Here is a 15,908-nt window from a genome sequence, read left to right as displayed (position 1 = left end):
ACTGAGTCTGTGATGACCCTGATGCTCTCCTGTGCTCCATATTCAGTGTGCCTGAACAGGAAAGGCTCTTTTGGGAGTGGAGGGGAGACTTTCAGATTACTCTAAAATACTTTCTTGAATTTTGCATGATTTGAGGACAAACTACATTATGGCCATTGTGAGTTAAACTGAAATGACTCTTGAAAGAGACAAGAAGACGTGGGACTTTCTTTTTTCCCCTTCTTCAATTATTAAATATTTAATTGCATTAGAGGAACGGTGTATTTACAGTAACTGATGACGGGCAGCAGGGCCAGAGCAAGAGCTCGTGGTGTTTAATGTGGAGCTTTTTGATGTTCACGAGGTCCCTTCTGCACTTCTTCTCCCCCAAACCTGCCTGGTTCATCCCACTCTCAAGAGGATTTTGGGGGCTGTTGGTGTTTGTAGGGCTGTGTTACAGGGCAGGAATTGGGATCTTTCAGTGATGTTTGTCAATGTATCCTGTCAAGCAGCACATGGGTGTTTATTCCATGCAGGGAGCTGCTTAGCCTTGGCTGGTTTGGACATTTTTTTCCCCGTGAGTAGCACTGGTGCAGGGTGACCATTGCAGACACGGCGTTTCTCTGCTCTCGTAGGGCTGGGAGAGACACAAAAGGAATTTCCCACAATTTTTAATGATGGGAATGAGCAGAAACTGGAGTTATGTGATGTGAAGATGAGTTGAAAGAGCCACAGCTCCGTGGTCTGTTGGTGAGAGGAGACAGTGGCCCCCGGGGCTGAGGGCAGAGGGTGAGTGGGCACCGAGCCCCATCCTTGTCTGGGTGGCACCTCGGTGGGAGCTGGGGATGGAGGGAGATGGCAGGGAGGGACCAGCCACCCCTGGGTTGAGGGAGTTGGAGCAGTGGATGCCCAGCTCTGCCCTGCCACCTCCCTCCAGGTCTGGGGCACCACGTTCAAGGCAGGTGACCCAAAAGAGCATCTCCAGGGTTGATGTGGGGGCAGGTACCAACAGCCCCCCCTTAATTATCTTCCCACCCTGCCCCTTATCACTTGAGGAAATCCTATTTCAAGGCCGCTGTAATGAAGCCTCTGATCTTTGCAGAGCCCGGCTCACTCCCCTTTAATCCCGGCCGGGCTGGGGTGCAGGTGCCGCGGTCCCGGGGGATTAGACGGTGCCTTCCCTTTGTGCGAGCCGTCACTCAGCGCGGCCGTGCCCCGGTGAGCCGCACGGGCCCGCGGGGCTCCTTGTTTGGCCCATTCACCAGGGAATATTAAACTTCGCTGCCGTGCAGTCATTACACGGGGCGGCTGGAGCTGCTGCTCTGTTTGTTTTGGAGAGAATAGGGTCGGGAACCGGCAGGAGCCGCAGGAGGACTCATCTATCCCCGCGGCCGGGGTCACCTGTCTGCCGGGTAGCCCCGCTCCTGTCACCCATCCCTGAGAATAATACCTGAAGGAAAGGAACGGGGCGCGGGGGGAAAGGCAAGAAAGCGAGCGAGAGCGGAGGGGAGCGCACTCGGCATCTCTGCTCGGCTCCGTGGCCTCCCGCAGAGTGAAATGGAGGCAAATAATGCCCTGGAGCTCCTTTCCCGAGCAGTGCAATCAGCCCGACTGGCTCGGAGGGGCTGCAGTGCCCGGTGCCGGAGCGCTCGCCGGGAGAGTCACGGCTTCATCGCACCAACCCCTCCCCGCCCGGAGCTGCTGGGCACCCTCTGGGCACCCACTGAGGGGCCAGCACTGCTCGGGGGCATCCTGAACCCTCCCTGCTGCTCCAGGCCCCCTCGGAGGGCAGCAGGGACAGACAGGCAGGGTGCAGTTTGGAGGGGAACAAGGGTCCGTTCAGCTCCATCCATGGATGTGGCACCTTGGGGACGGGCCACTATCCTCCCCACCACGCACCTGCATGTGCCCTGTGTTGGGACGAGGGATGCTGGGGGCTGCCCTGAGGCAAGGGGGGCACCCACGGGGACTCCTCGGTGCCCCATCCTGACCGTGGCCCCGCTGGCACAGGATGAAGCCCCACAAGTGATGGGGCAGAGGTGCTGCTTGGGGTGAGTGAAGGCACGGGGGGGGGGGGGGAAGTCTCACCCTATGGGGGGAACATGGGGGCCTGTGAGGGACCTTCCAGACCCCCCGGCCCAGGCTCACCCTGGGCATTCCTTGTCCCCCCGCACCTCCTTCTGGGAGCGTTCCCGGGCGCAGGTAACATTTGGGCACATTCCCATAACCGAGTGCCGCCAACTGCTGCGGCGGCAGGGCCGGAGCCCCTCTCCAGTGCTGCTGTTTGCTTTGCAGCCTCCTCAGCCCCCATTGAGGCTTTTCAGCTCCAGCCCCTTCAGGGGGTTTAAGTAGGTAAAACCTGAGGAAGAGGCTATTTTCCTCCCTCCCTTTTGAGCCCTGCCTTGTGCCCAAAAGGCCCCCTTGTTTCACGCGTGCCAGTCACCTGGCTGGGCCCCCAGCCCCTTTCTCTCCCAGCCTTCCCTTTCTTTCTCCTTTCTCTCTTTTGACTTTTCCAGGAGCCCTCGCTCTCCAAACGAGCTTCAGATTGGATCCAGATTGAGGTCCCTTTGTCTTTCAAGGGTTGTACTAAGCTAATTAAATGTGATCCCAACAAATAAACGCAGATCTCCCCATTACATTCAGGCCTGCCTTTCAGGCAGCACCGGGCGGCCCCTCGCCCCCGCCCGCTGCGCACAGGGTCCCCCTCATTGAGTCCTGGCCATTGAAAGCACTGCCAGGATTTCTTTTGTGCCGGGGGTCTCCGAGCCCTTTTTCCATCAGAAAAGACCCCCAAACAGCAGCTCGGCCTTTGTGAGTTTGCAAGCAAACGCCAAAGAAAAGCCCCCTGAATGCTTTAATAAATGACACATTTAGCAACTTCGGAGGCGCCTGGCTCCTGCGGCAGCCGCAGGGGTGCGATGATCCCTCCTGCCCCGGCTCCCCCGGTTCCCGCAGGGGTGCGATGATCCCTCCTGCCCCCCCTTCCCTCCGGCTCCCGGGGCATTTTGCAGCCCGTGGAGGCGCGGGGGATGCGGCTGGAGCAGCTGACCGCCTCGTCTCCCATCCCGGCTCTCTGCCGTCCCCCTTTCCCGGCGCTCGGGGGGCGCTCGGAGCAGGTGATGGGGTTGTCCGGCCTGTCCCGAGCCGGCCCCGGGCTCAGGGGCTCCGGGCAGGGCGCGGCGGGGCGGCCGGGGCCGGGGGGCTTTTGAACTAGGACTCCTTTGCCTGATATTAGCACTGTTAAATCCAAAGTCGTTTTTAATGACACGCATCACCCCCCACACACACTCCACCTCGGATCGAGGGGCTGCGCTGGACTTTTCTCAGCTCAACTAATATCTTTTTAATGACTTTGGGAGGGGGCAGAGCCCGGCTCTGCCCTAGAGCCTGGATTGCTCCAAACAGATGTTGGGGCAGAGGGAGGGGGATGCTCTTCCCTGCCAGGGACTTTCTTCTAGAGTTCAAACGAGAGGGGAGCTTTCAATCACCGCTAAAAATGTATTTCTCCCCATCGAACAATGGGCTCCTTTCTGCGCCCGGGGGGACTCGGCTGCGATCGCGTTTCTGCCGCCGGAGAGGAGAAACCTCCGGTCTTAGAGCAGGAAAACTCAGCTCCGAAAAGGGCTCTTCCCTGCGCCGGTTATTTCGTAGCTCCGCATCTTTCCTGCTTTCACCTCCCTAGAGAAAAAAAAAAAATAAAATAAAAAATAATACAAAACTATACTAACGAAGCACTAAATCCTCCTCCCTCGCTGCAGCCCTTCCCCGCCGCGCAGGAGCCGCCGCAGATGTTCGCGGTGAAGCCGGGCTGTTTGCGGGGTTTGAGAATCGAATCGCGGCTGCACCGGCCCGGGGCAGCGGCGGCTCCATCCCCGCATCCCGGCTCCATCCCCGGCGGCCCCACAAGAGTTAAATTTTAAAGCAAATCAAATTCCCATTGGCCACTGTATATTATCTCAGCAGTCTTCATTTGATACCTCTTTAATACAGAAAGGAGCTTTTCAAACCCCTTTTCTCTCTTTTCTCCCCGCCACTCTTTAAGAGCAATAAATGTTCAACTGCAATAACTATAAATCAATCTCCGCTCTGTTCAAATCCTATTCATGCGAAGGGCTGGAAGAGGGGAGAGAGCTCCCCCCTCCCCCCCGCCCCCCAAAAAGCAGCTGCTGGGCTCTAATCTCCTTTCTTGCACTGTCATTCACCCTCATTTTTCCTCCATCACCCCATCCCTGCAATCTTTTCTTGTTTTGCTTTTCTTTTCTCTCTTTGCTGCATTATGATCCCATGTCTCCCCTCATCAGACCCCAACCTTGTCCAGATCCTGACCATCCCCTTGTAGGCTGTGAAAGAAAAGAAGAGTCCATGGATGTCAAATTGGTCTCAAAAAGACCATGAAAGATTGATTTGCTCCACTTTTCTTCTGCCTGACATTATTTCTGAGGGTCCTGAATGGGAAACCAGAAAGTCTGGGACTGGAATAAAGATGTTCTCTCTGTAAGGGGGAGACGGGGGGGAAAAATGCCCATTTACTCCTGGCCCATCAACCCTGCAAAACAGAGCAAAAGAAAAGAGGACTGTGGCTATTCAGAGTCAGACCAATATGTACACCTCCCAACAATATGCCAATATACTGAGGGCTTCTCTATTAACACCCATGAATATTAAAGTGCTCACTAAACGCTCAGAAGGAACTTTGGGAATATACACATGAAAATACAAGCAGCATTGTGCGGGGCTCAGAACAATGGGGCGGCGATAATGGCCCTTCTCTATTAACAGCCATGAATATTAAACTTGTTTCCTCTTAAATGTTAAAAAGGAGGGATAGCTGCGATATTAAAAAAGAGAAATGAGGAGGGGGGGGGGACGGGACACGGACACACAGCAAAGCACCTTCCTAGGACTGGGAAGAAGCTTTGGGAAACAGCTGGGGATATTTAAAACCACGCAGAAAATGGAAGAATTTTTTTTCCACCTTTTTCCATCACTCCCCCCCGCACCGTCGAGCCCCCGCAGCCGGGAGCGGGGCTCAGCGCAGCCCGCACCGGAGCCGCAGGGGGTTTAAGAGCATCTATTATTTTTTGTCCCGGGATAACTTGAAGGTTGAAGGGTTTTCCTGGGGGCGGGGGGGGGGGAGGGGGAATAAAGCAATCCGAGGACTGGCTTGTCTCGGCGGCCAGAGGGAGCCGGTGCTGGGAACCTTTCCACCTGATGCGTTATATTTAGCAAAACTGGAATATTCTGACGGCTCCTCCAGCCAAAGTCCAGAAAAAAACAAATAAACTTATTTTTTACGCTTATTAAACCCCAAACCAACCCTTGGCAGGTTGTTAACCTCCCCTTTCCAGGGCACCGCTGCCTCTCGCTGGGCAAACACCCTCAGCTGGAGCAAGTTTGGGGGGGTTCCTGACATTTGCGTTGCTTCTTGAACGGATTAATAGAAATAATTGCACCTGGGTTGCAGCAGCATCCTTTTGCCAAGGGCGGAAGCCACTCCACAGCTTCATCCTATAAAGCACCCACCCAGGGGATGGGATGGGGGTTTGAGTTGTGCCTGGTTCCTGCTCCGGGCACGGTGAGATCTGGCGGGGCTTCTCGGGCGCAGGAACCGGCCTTTGAGCGCTTGAGGAATTTGGGGGCCTATCTTTCTTCCCCCAGCCCTTTACAGCCCCTCGTCCCCATGAAAATCAAAAGAACAAGGCTAAGGAGAGGGCTCTAAGCTCCGACACAGCAGGACTGGCTTTAAATCCGGGAAAGATTAACCCTTTGCTGAGCCGGCAAAGCTCGGGCCCGGAGGGAGGGAGCGCTGGGTTTGGGGTGACTGCTCTGGTGCCACCTTCCTGGCCATCAGGGGTGGCGGCGGGGCTCCCGGGGCTCGGCGGGGCAGGGATGGGCGCCGTGTCTGGCCGGGGAATGTCTTCGGGTGCGGGGATGCGGGTGTTGCAGCAGCAGAGCCCCAGAGATGCTGCAGCCCCCCTCGAGGTCGGGGTCCGGCACCGGGGGGACACGGAAGGACAGGGCTGCCATTGCGGGGAGCTGAGGGATCCACGAGCGGATCCCCGATCCACCCGTGGGCACAATTCCCACGGGGATGCGGAACTGAGGACCGGCCGGTCTGGAGGCGGCAGCCGGGAGAGCCTATCCCTGGGGTCATGCGGGGACCAGCCCCGGGAGCACCTACCCCCCTGTCCGTGCTTGGGGACCCTCTCCGGGGTCTGGGGGTGCAGCGCCGGCTCCTCCCGGCGCCGCCGGTACCGGCCCGGGGTGCGGGGGGCAGCGGGGAGCCGCGGCCGGTCGGGGCCAGCTGGGGGAGCCTCGGCCCGTTCCCCCGGGGCCGCGGGGGCCAAATGCCATCGACCGGCCAGGGCTGTCGGGCTCGGGGCCGCCGATTTCGTTGTGGTGCTCAGCGGCCCCAAAGCGCCGCGTTTCAGCCCCAAAACGAGCGCGAGGGCCGGGCGGGGAGCGAGCCCGTGCGGGACCGTGCCCGAGGGTGCGCCCCGTCCGTGGAACACCGGCGAGGGCATTTCTGCCCGTTTCGTTGCTTTTCTGCCGTGCCCGGGGGCAGGTGCCGGCTTTGGGTTTGCCAGGGCCGGGAGGTGCGGGGGTCGAGCCTGTGCGCGTGTATGTGCGTGTACATGTATATCCGTGTGTGTGTTTGTGTGTGGTGTGTGTGTGTGCGTGCTCGCCGTGTCCCTCCCTCCCTTCAGCCACCCCACCCCTGGGAGGGGAGGGAAGGAGGGGATGGAAAGGGGGGGGCTCCGACGGCTCGCCTCGCTCCGGCAGCCCCAGTCTCTCCGCCAACGTCAGGGAGGTCATTAATAACCAATTAGGAGGGTCAATGAAGCTCATATATAGCCGGGCGGGAGCCGCCGAGCCGCACGGAGCCCAGCCCGCCGCCCACCGCCCGCCGTGCCCGGCCCCGTCGCGTCCGGCCCCGCCGCCTCGCCCCCATGATGGGCTCGGTGCTGCCCGCCGAGGCCCTGGTCCTCAAGCCCGGGCTGAAGCCTCAGGGGCTCTCGCTGGCCGAGGTGATCACCTCCGACATCCTGCACAGCTTCCTCTACGGCCGCTGGAGAAACGTGCTGGGCGAGCAGCTCTTTGAGGAGAAGAGCAGTCCCAAGACCGCCTTCACGGCCGAGGTCCTGGCTCAGTCCTTCTCCGGAGGTGAGTGAACCCCCCCGGACCCACCCAGGTCCCCCCACTTTCCCGCACCGGCCCCGGGCCGGGCTCCCGGTGCCCGGCGGTGGGATGCGGTCCGGGCGCCCCGCTCTCCCCAGGCGTGGGACTGGGGAAAAAGGGCTTTAAATTCATTTGGTTAACTTGGGCTTGACCTGAGAAAGTTCCCACTTAAACCGCGGGCTGGGGGAGCCGGGGGGGCCGGGGCCGCCCCGCATTCAGCCGCCCGGGACAATATCTTTTCTCTCGCCCCGGCATCGCCGGGGCGTCCCGGCTCCCTTTTCCCCCTCTCGGATTTCTGTTCCTCTCTTAATTTACCATGAAGGCTAATTCCATTTCCATTCACGATATGTCAACCATCTCATCTCCCCATTTTGTAAGAGGAATTCCTGGGCCCTTTTAAACAAGCCCTCGCGCCATTCAGGCACAATGTAGCGCTACAGCATTCCTAAAGGACTAATGAATTTAGAATTAGCAATTTCTTTCTAGTTGAGTTTAATGAATGCAGATCACTTTAACAGCATGACAAATTGCTGGATGGGCCGAAATAGACACCATTTAACCTCCTTTCCCAGCCCCGCTCCCTCGCCCAGCTCGGGATGCTTTTCCCAGGTACCTCCTCAATGCCCCGGGGGAACCTTGTACCGCTTTGTGGGAGCCCGGTTGGGCGTTTAAAAGGCTCAGCCCCGGGGTCTGGGCTGGGGCCGGGGATCGGGAGGGGTCTCCGCCGCCCCCGATCTTCCCCCCCGGTCCTTTTCTGAGCCCTCTCCCCCCTCACAGAGGTGCAGAAGCTCTCCAGCCTGGTGCTGCCGTCGGAAGTGATCATCGCCCAGAGCTCCATCCCCGGGGAAGGGCTCGGCATCTTCTCCAAGACCTGGATCAAGGCTGGCACCGAGATGGGGCCGTTCACGGGCAGAGTCATCTCCCCTGAGCATGTGGACCTGTGCAAGAACAACAACCTCATGTGGGAGGTAACGACCGCCCTTGTACGCGCAGCCCGGACCGGCCGGGGAGAGGCAGGGCCGGGGTGCTGGGGCTCTGTCCTGTGCTTGTGTGGCGCCTGACGCCCTCCCCGTGCCTCAGTTTCCTCATTCTTGCAAAGATCTGGGCAGGTGGATTTAGGAAACCCTTCAGGCAGGAGAAGGATGAGGTTTCCTCAGCCCTCAGAGGAGCCCCAAAATGCTGCTGCTGCTCATGTCTTGCTGCCCTGCCCTGTTGTGGTGGAACACCCGACTGGCTGCTGCCCACAGTGGGCACCACAGGCAAAAACAGGTCTGCCCTGTCCCCTGCTTTGTCCCAGACCTGGTGAGGTTAATCCCAAGTGAAGCCATGGGGTTTGGGGGATCTGAAATGCCAAGATATTGTACATTTATGCCCAGTAAGTAGACAGGGTTTTCCTCCTTTTTTTGGTTTCACTCAGACTTGCACTTAATTATTGCTATTATTATTACAGTTTTATGCTTAATAGAAACTTGCCTTACCTTTCTTGCCATCCTGCAAAGTACCTCTCCACGTCTGGCAGGCACCTTCCCCCTCCACCCAGGGATGCTCTCACTCCTACGGGCACCTGCAGGATGCTGGAACAGCTCCTTCCTCTGTGGCTGAGCTGCTGGTGGGGCTCTGCCAAGAAGGGGGATTGGGGCAGAGAGCTGGGTTACCCAGGGGCATAGGGTCTGGTGGGCCCAGCCATGCCAGAGCAGAGCAGCCTTCTCAGCCCCACTGCAGATGCACAGCCCAGGACCGTGAGCAGAAAGGGTTCGGACATCTCCTGGCTGTTGGCTGGGTCTCAAAGCCAGCACAGCCCTGGGGCTGAGCTTGTCCCTGTCCAGGGGCTTTATCCCAGAGGCAGGAGGTGGAGGGGCTCAGTCCAGTGTGGGCTCATCGCTACCAACTGCTCTCTCCCCTTCCCAGGTCTTCAACGAGGACGGCACTGTGCGCTACTTCATCGACGCCAGCCAGGAGGATCATCGCAGCTGGATGACCTACATCAAGTGTGCACGGAACGAGCAGGAGCAGAACCTGGAGGTGGTCCAGATCGGGAACAGCATCTTCTACAAGGCCATTGAGGTAAGTGGGGCTGAAGGGTGACTGGGCAGCTGCAGGAGTGGAGGCAGGGTGGTGGGATCTGCCACCCCACAGTCCCTCCCTCACTTGTTTTTTGGGCTGTTGTTGGGGTGTCTGTGGAAGCACAGGGCAGCTTTGCCATTCCTAGTATCCAGATCCATGGGGAGAGGTAGGCACCACAGGGAGTGGCCATTACATGGACTTCAGGGAGCAGTAAAGTTCCCTTCTCCTCTCTGCCCCCTTTCAAGAGGTGACCTGTGCTGAGCAGAGAGAGAACAAACACTGAGCTTGTCTGGGGTGTAAAGTGTGAGAAGAGCTGCAATCTTGGCCCAGGCAGGGATGGGGGGTTGGTGCTCTATTGAAAAAATAGGATTTTGTGCAGAACCTGCTTCTCTGTAGCAAGGGTATGTTTTGGGGGTTTCTGTGAAACCCAGGTGCTGAGTGCAGGATGTGCCTGACTCTGCACAGCTTTGCTTGGGTGTCACACTCTGGCTGTACATGGAGCAGGGAGCCATGGAGCAGGCAGGGAGCAGTGCTGGCACAGCCATGCCTTGGGCTTTCCTCAGTGGGGCTATGGAGAAGGGATTTGTCCTGCCTATCTCCTCCCTGTGCTCCTGTATGAAGTGCTGGTCAGTGCTGGCCTGGCACAGGAGCAGGTACTGGGTCCCAGGGATGGCACAGGCTGCGGGATGAAGGCTGGAGGGTGGCACCTACAGCTCCCTGCAGGAGACACTGGGATGGTGGTGGGTGTCTGGCTCCTGGCATTATTGATGCCATGTGCATACTTGTCCCACAGTTCCAGCAGGATGACAGTGAGGACCAGCCCTGCTTGTGTGCAGTGTCCCCATAAGCTGGTGCTGTTGAAGGTGGAGAAAGGTGGTGGCTCAGGGAGGTGTCGGGTGCAGCAGCTTTGGCTTAAAGAGTCACAAGAGAGAAATCTCCCAGTTCACCCCAGACCAGAACTGTAGATTGTCCCTATTCAGTACTGGGTCCAGAGTCTCACCTGCTCAGGAGCACTCTTGGCTGGGAGAGGGTCTCTGCCAGGAAGGAGTGCGAGTGCCTGATGGTTCCGTGGGCAGCTCCTCGGATATATTTGAGCTTCTGCACTGGTTTACAGAGGAGCACGCACTCAAATGCTCCATGGCACAGGACCACAGCCCCATTCTGCACCGAGCCAGCAGCAGGGCTGGGTTAGGGATTGCTGCAGTGCTGTGGAAAGGCGAGTGGGTGGGTAGGAAGAGGAGCAGGTATATTATCTCCCGCTGCGGGAGAGTCCCGCGTGCCCCTCGGGCTCTGCTGCATTTCCCCATGCAGTGCTGTGACCAAGAGCCCCAAGTGCTTCCCTGCTGCTCTCCCCATGCTGGACATCTCTCCCAAGGCTTCAGCTGTTCCCAGTTTTAAGATCCGATACTCCTGTGGGCAGCTGTGCCTGTTGTGACAGCACCTTAATTGCTTTTTATTACTGTTCTTAATTATGCAAATGAGTGAAATAATTTCAGGTAGCCGTGGTGTAATTAGGAATACAGCTGTGGTTTTCACACCTTGTGCAGGCATGAGTGATGGGATGGGTGATCCAATATTTGTGGAGGTGCATGTAGAGGCCCTGTATAGTCATGGTCCATCTGCAGGTTTGCTCCTGGGGCTGAAGCAGTGAGCACCTGAGCAGGATGAGTTTAATTCCATTGGCACAAGCAGCAAAATTGGAATGCTGAGAGTGCTGAACCCTGAGTGATGGAGAGGAGAAGGTGGGGATGAAGGGTACCTGCTGTCATGCTGCAATATGCTCCCCAGGCATGGCAGGTAGTGCTCCTGCTGCCACTGTGTTGGCATAGATGCCTCCATGCCAGGAGAAGGAAAAGGGGATTGGTGAGAGTGTGATGAGGGGAAAGCATGGAATGTGTGAGGAGCTGGGTCACAACTGGTCAAGGAATTGCCTTTTTCCTGGGCTCCCCATTCCTGCCCATGCACACATACACACGCAGTCCAAAATCCATCGCTCGTTCAAACCTACTGGAGTTTGTGCACCCAACAAGAAAAGGAAAAGTAAGAGAGGGTTTTCCTTTAGTGTTTCTCTCTCTGCTCGTTAATCACATGGAGTCTTTGGCATCCTTGGACTGGAGCAATCCCCCTTGTCACCCACCACACCTGTCCTGTCAACTCCCTCACCTCAAGGGTGCAGCATCAGCCTGACACCAGCGGGAACAGCTCAGTCCTGAGCAGGATATGCACACACTGACCCAAACTTAGAGCTGCCCTGCTCAGCAGGACATGTGTCTGTGCATGGGCACTGTCACACTCCTCCTGTCCCCCTGCACAGCCTCCTGTCCGTGCCCACAGTGTCCCTTCCCCAGCAGGCACCGGGAGCTGCCCAGTCCCTGCCTCTCTGCCTCTGCTGCACCGTGGCTCCAGCACATCTCTTAGGATGCCTTTCTCAACTATGCACCACAAAATCAGATTTATTTCGTGCCTTTTCTGCTATTTGCCTTCAGTATTTTAACGTCTTCTGCCCGTTCCTGCCCTTACTTGCTAATTAGTTTTTCCCATCCTCGTTCTCAGCAATACCAAGTTGCTGCTGCTGGAAAATAAAGTGAGGGCAGCGAGTTCTGGCCTTTGATCTGAAGGCCATGGGATTCCTCGGGGACAATTTATATTTACTTTGGGGTGTGTGCTCACCCACTGCTGGTGTGGGCACAGCTGCTTCAGTAGAATAAAACACACATATGCACCCATGCAGACTTGTTTTATCCTTTCAGCAATATTTTATTTGCTTGTATTAAAAATAACTCATTTTCTTTTAAGAGAAAATGACACCAAAACCCAGCACCAATTTGGGATGCAAAGGGATATCGGCTTCCACTACCTTCCAAATTCCTTCTCTGCAGCCCCAATAAGGTCTTTATGCAGATGGGCACTTAAAACATACGAAGTCAAATTCCTGCTGCTTTCAGATGCTTAAAATTTGGCACATTTTTTCAGTGTTTGGGTGATCTAACTTACGATCTGTGTTTCATGTGGATGATGCTTTTCTTGGACTACTCTGGGTGTGCAAAACCATCCTCCTAAAGACAGGACTGTCCTGTTCCTAAATTTGGTTCTCAGTGCTAGGGATCTGCAAGGGGAAATGTGTATATTTTTTTAATGAAGTGGTGTTGATATTAGTTTTGTCTGAACCCTTGTGAGAGTGTCCACCTTCCCAGCCACAGCTGCTGCACACGGGGAGCCTCGAGTGGTGTTTCCCGGCCACTCACCCTGGCAGTGCAGGAACATAATGGGGGAAGCAGTGCCATCATTTCAGGAAAATGGGAGCATGTGTGATGCAAAACCCCCTCCCTGGCCCTGTACATATCCTTGGGCTATTGCAGGCACAGTGCCTTTGGTGTGGGACATAAGCAACATCTCGCACCCGAGTCATGGTCTCTTAGAGCAGCTCCGAGCTCTCCTCTCATCCATGGGCTGATGGGTCCTTTGCTGATGGATCTGCAAAATCAGCCCTGGAAGGGTCAGGCAGGAGATGCTGCCTGTGCCCTACAGCAGGAGGGTGGTAGTGGCTCTGTCCAGAGCTGAAATATTTTGCTGGAGCCCTGGGCTGTGGCTCTGTGTCACAGCTCCCTGCCTTGGTCTCTGTCACCTGTGCCTCGCTGCAGTTTGTGTCTCCACAAACGGGTTATTTCTCTGTGTCTCTGTGTGCCACCCTGTCCTCATCTCCCCAAGCTGCCAGGACCTCCAGGTCCTGCACTCCAGAGCCCTCAGCTCTATCTGTGTGCTCTGTTGCTGTGTATTTTCCTGTCACTTTGTTTGTGTCTCAGCCTGGGAGACCCCTGGCCAGGTTTGTGCTGGTGGTGGGTGGTGCTGAGCTGTGCCATCGCCTCCAGTGCTGCAGCCTGGGCAGTGCTGTGCCTGCCTGGGGTGTTGGGGACCACTGGCAGGTCCCAGATGGCAGCAGGGGCTCCCAGGAGATGGAGTACAGCCAGGGTAGGTCCGAAGGGACCAGCACAAGAATGGGTGTTTATGTCCCCTCCAAACATCCCTGTCTGTATCTTTCTTTCTAGATGATTCCTCCAGACCAAGAGCTGCTGGTCTGGTATGGGAACTCCCACAACACCTTCCTGGGTATTCCTGGTGTGCCAGGGCTGGAAGAGGAGCAGAAGAAGAACAAACATGGTAGGTAGCATTGGAAAGAGCAGCGGGTGCACCATCTCTGCCTGATCACCCTGTGCCCAGCTCCGAGGCCATGGGGTGGGCGTGAGGCCAGGGACATCTTATGGAATATATTAGACATCTTAGCTCTGCTTTTAACGACCCCACTCTGCATTTAATGGATCTATCCCCAAATCACCGTCTCAGGAGGCTTTTCTCTCCCTGGGTGTTCACTCTCTGTGTTTCTCGGTGGTTTCTCAAGGTGCTCCTCTGCGGGCACAGCAGAGCTCAGGCACTGCTGGAGGATGCTGTGTTCAGAGCTGGATCCCATCCATGCTCTCTGACTGTATTTTCCACTATGAGAGAACCGGGCCAGAGCCCAGAAGAGCAGAGGGAGAAGGTGGGACCAGTGCAGGGGCTGGACAGCATGGCTGTGGGTTCCTGCCCTCACCCCTCCAGCTCTGCTGCAGACCATGGAGGGGAAAAGTGCTTTTTGTGCCCATCTGTTAGGGATTCATTCAGTTCACCTTGCATGTTCCCCCTCCTCTAAATCTGTGTGAGTCTATTCCTAGTGCTGGCCCCATCCCAAAGCCCCAAGTGCCAGCCTGGGATGGGTGTCCCCACAAGCAGGGAGCCAGCGAGGGGGCACGGGGGGTTATCCAGGGCATCCAGCACCTCGGTGCTCAGGGACGGGGTGTGCTGCCGTGCTGCAGGGCAGTGCCTGACCGTGTCCTGTCATCCCCAGAGGATTTCCACGCGGTGGAGACGGGGGCCAGCACGACGGGGCGCATGCGCTGCGTGATCTGCCACCGCGGCTTCAACTCCCGCAGCAACCTGCGCTCCCACATGCGCATCCACACCCTGGACAAGCCCTTCGTGTGCCGCTTCTGCAACCGCCGCTTCAGCCAGTCCTCCACCCTGCGCAACCACGTCCGCCTGCACACGGGAGAGCGGCCCTACAAGTGCCAGGTGTGCCAAAGTGCCTACTCCCAGCTCGCGGGGCTGCGGGCGCACCAGAAGAGCGCCCGGCACCGGCCCCCCAACGCCTCCCTGCAGGCCCACTCGCCGGCCCTGCCCGTGCCCCACCCTGCCTCCCTGGCCCACCACATCCCCACCATGGTGCTGTGAAGCCCCTGGCGTGGCAGCGGGATTTTTGGACAGCAAGGACTGATGCTGAGACATGCAATGGACTGGGGGGGGGGTGGCCCTTGGCAGAGCTGGGGGGGCAGAGGCCGCTTTGTGTCTTGGAGGGGGCGCTGGGTTGTTTCTGGGGCATGGGTTTGGCAGGTGAGTGAGGGGAACACCCAACTGTGCAGCTGCACTGTGTGGGATTGTAGCCCGGGGTGTAGGGCAGGCTGCTGGTCCATAGGCTTGGCAGGGGAGAAGGGACACAGCAGGATGTCCTGCAGGGATTTGCCAGTGGGCTGGAGCAGCTGAAAAGCGGGGCCTGAATGAGTCACACCTGGCTTTTACAGATAATTTGGAGGAAAGAAAAATTGCTCTTATCCCTCCTCCTTCTCTGCTCCAGCGAGTGCCCAGCAGACACTTGGAAGGCTGGCACAGCCCCGATGTGGCCACCCCGGTCATGACTCTTTGTCCCAGGGGTGGCTTTGGCCCTGGTGGCTCCTTCCAAGGGACACCTTTCCCTCCTCGGGAGCCCTGAGTTAGCAAACAGTTGTATTTTCCCCCACCCAAGCACCCTCTTGCCTGCCACGCTCCAGCTTTGCCACCATTCCAAGTGATGCCGAGTAGGCAGAGGGGACACATTCCATGGGGACACCGTGCCAACTGGGAATGCCCATCCACAGGCAGGTTTTGAGGGGACCCTGAGCTCTGCCGGGCTGTGTTTGTTCCAGCCCTTGGAGCAACTCTTCCCCAGCCGTGAGGGAACATTTCAGCTGGAACTGCTACTGCCCTCTGGGGACAGAGAAAACCCGTCCCCGGGCCAGCTCTGTCCCCAAGGACAACTCTAAGCGCCCTCTGGAGTCCCACACTCCTGAAGGAGGGCTGTGTATCATAAAGCTTAAAAGAAGGTATTCTAATATTAATTATAAGTCTAAGTTGTATAAAGTTCTCACAAACCGTGTTTTACTTCCAGAAAAAGAAAACAAAAAAACAAACAACTGTCACTTTAACTTTGTAAATATTTATGTAAACATTATTTACAAAACTTTGATATTATATATTATTTGATTGTATATGTACACAGTGTAAATACATTTGTACCTCTCTCTTGTATTCTAAATAAAAATTACTTGGGACATTTATCATTTAGAAGAGGGATAGCATGGAGAGCTTTATTTTGTTATGTGCCAGGGGAAGGACATAGTGTTTGGGATGAGTGAAGGTCTTAACTAACACAGTAATCAGTGGCATTATCTGTTGGACCAAGGAGTGGAGGCGGGAGGAGGAAAAAACAGGTTTTGGCTAAAGAAGCCCTTTTTCAGGTCTGGAAGAAGTGGTGAGTGCTGGAGGGGGTGGTGTTTGGTCTGGTTCCACCCTGTCAGTTCTTATTTGAACAGTCCCTTGTGCACTTGTGCAGTCCCTATTTG

General features: G+C 56.6%; 1 protein-coding gene across 1 annotated transcript; it reads left to right on the top strand.

The window, feature by feature from the left end:
• The first annotated feature begins 6,760 nt into the window (after positions 1 to 6,760).
• PRDM12 (PR/SET domain 12) lies at positions 6,761 to 14,619 on the top strand. The gene is made up of 5 exons (XM_051807821.1): positions 6,761 to 7,143; positions 7,936 to 8,126; positions 9,067 to 9,222; positions 13,269 to 13,380; positions 14,102 to 14,619. The coding sequence occupies exons 1-5, from the start codon at positions 6,930 to 6,932 to the stop codon at positions 14,482 to 14,484; spliced, it is 1,056 nt and encodes a 351-aa protein (XP_051663781.1). The 5' UTR covers positions 6,761 to 6,929; the 3' UTR covers positions 14,485 to 14,619.
• The last annotated feature ends 1,289 nt before the right edge of the window (positions 14,620 to 15,908 follow it).

This window comes from Manacus candei, unplaced genomic scaffold, assembly GCF_025592945.1.
Source record: "Manacus candei isolate 608988 ecotype Guabito, Panama unplaced genomic scaffold, ASM2559294v1 h1tg000071l, whole genome shotgun sequence".
NCBI lineage: Eukaryota > Metazoa > Chordata > Aves > Passeriformes > Pipridae > Manacus > Manacus candei.
This window is presented reverse-complemented; position numbering and strand designations above follow the sequence as displayed.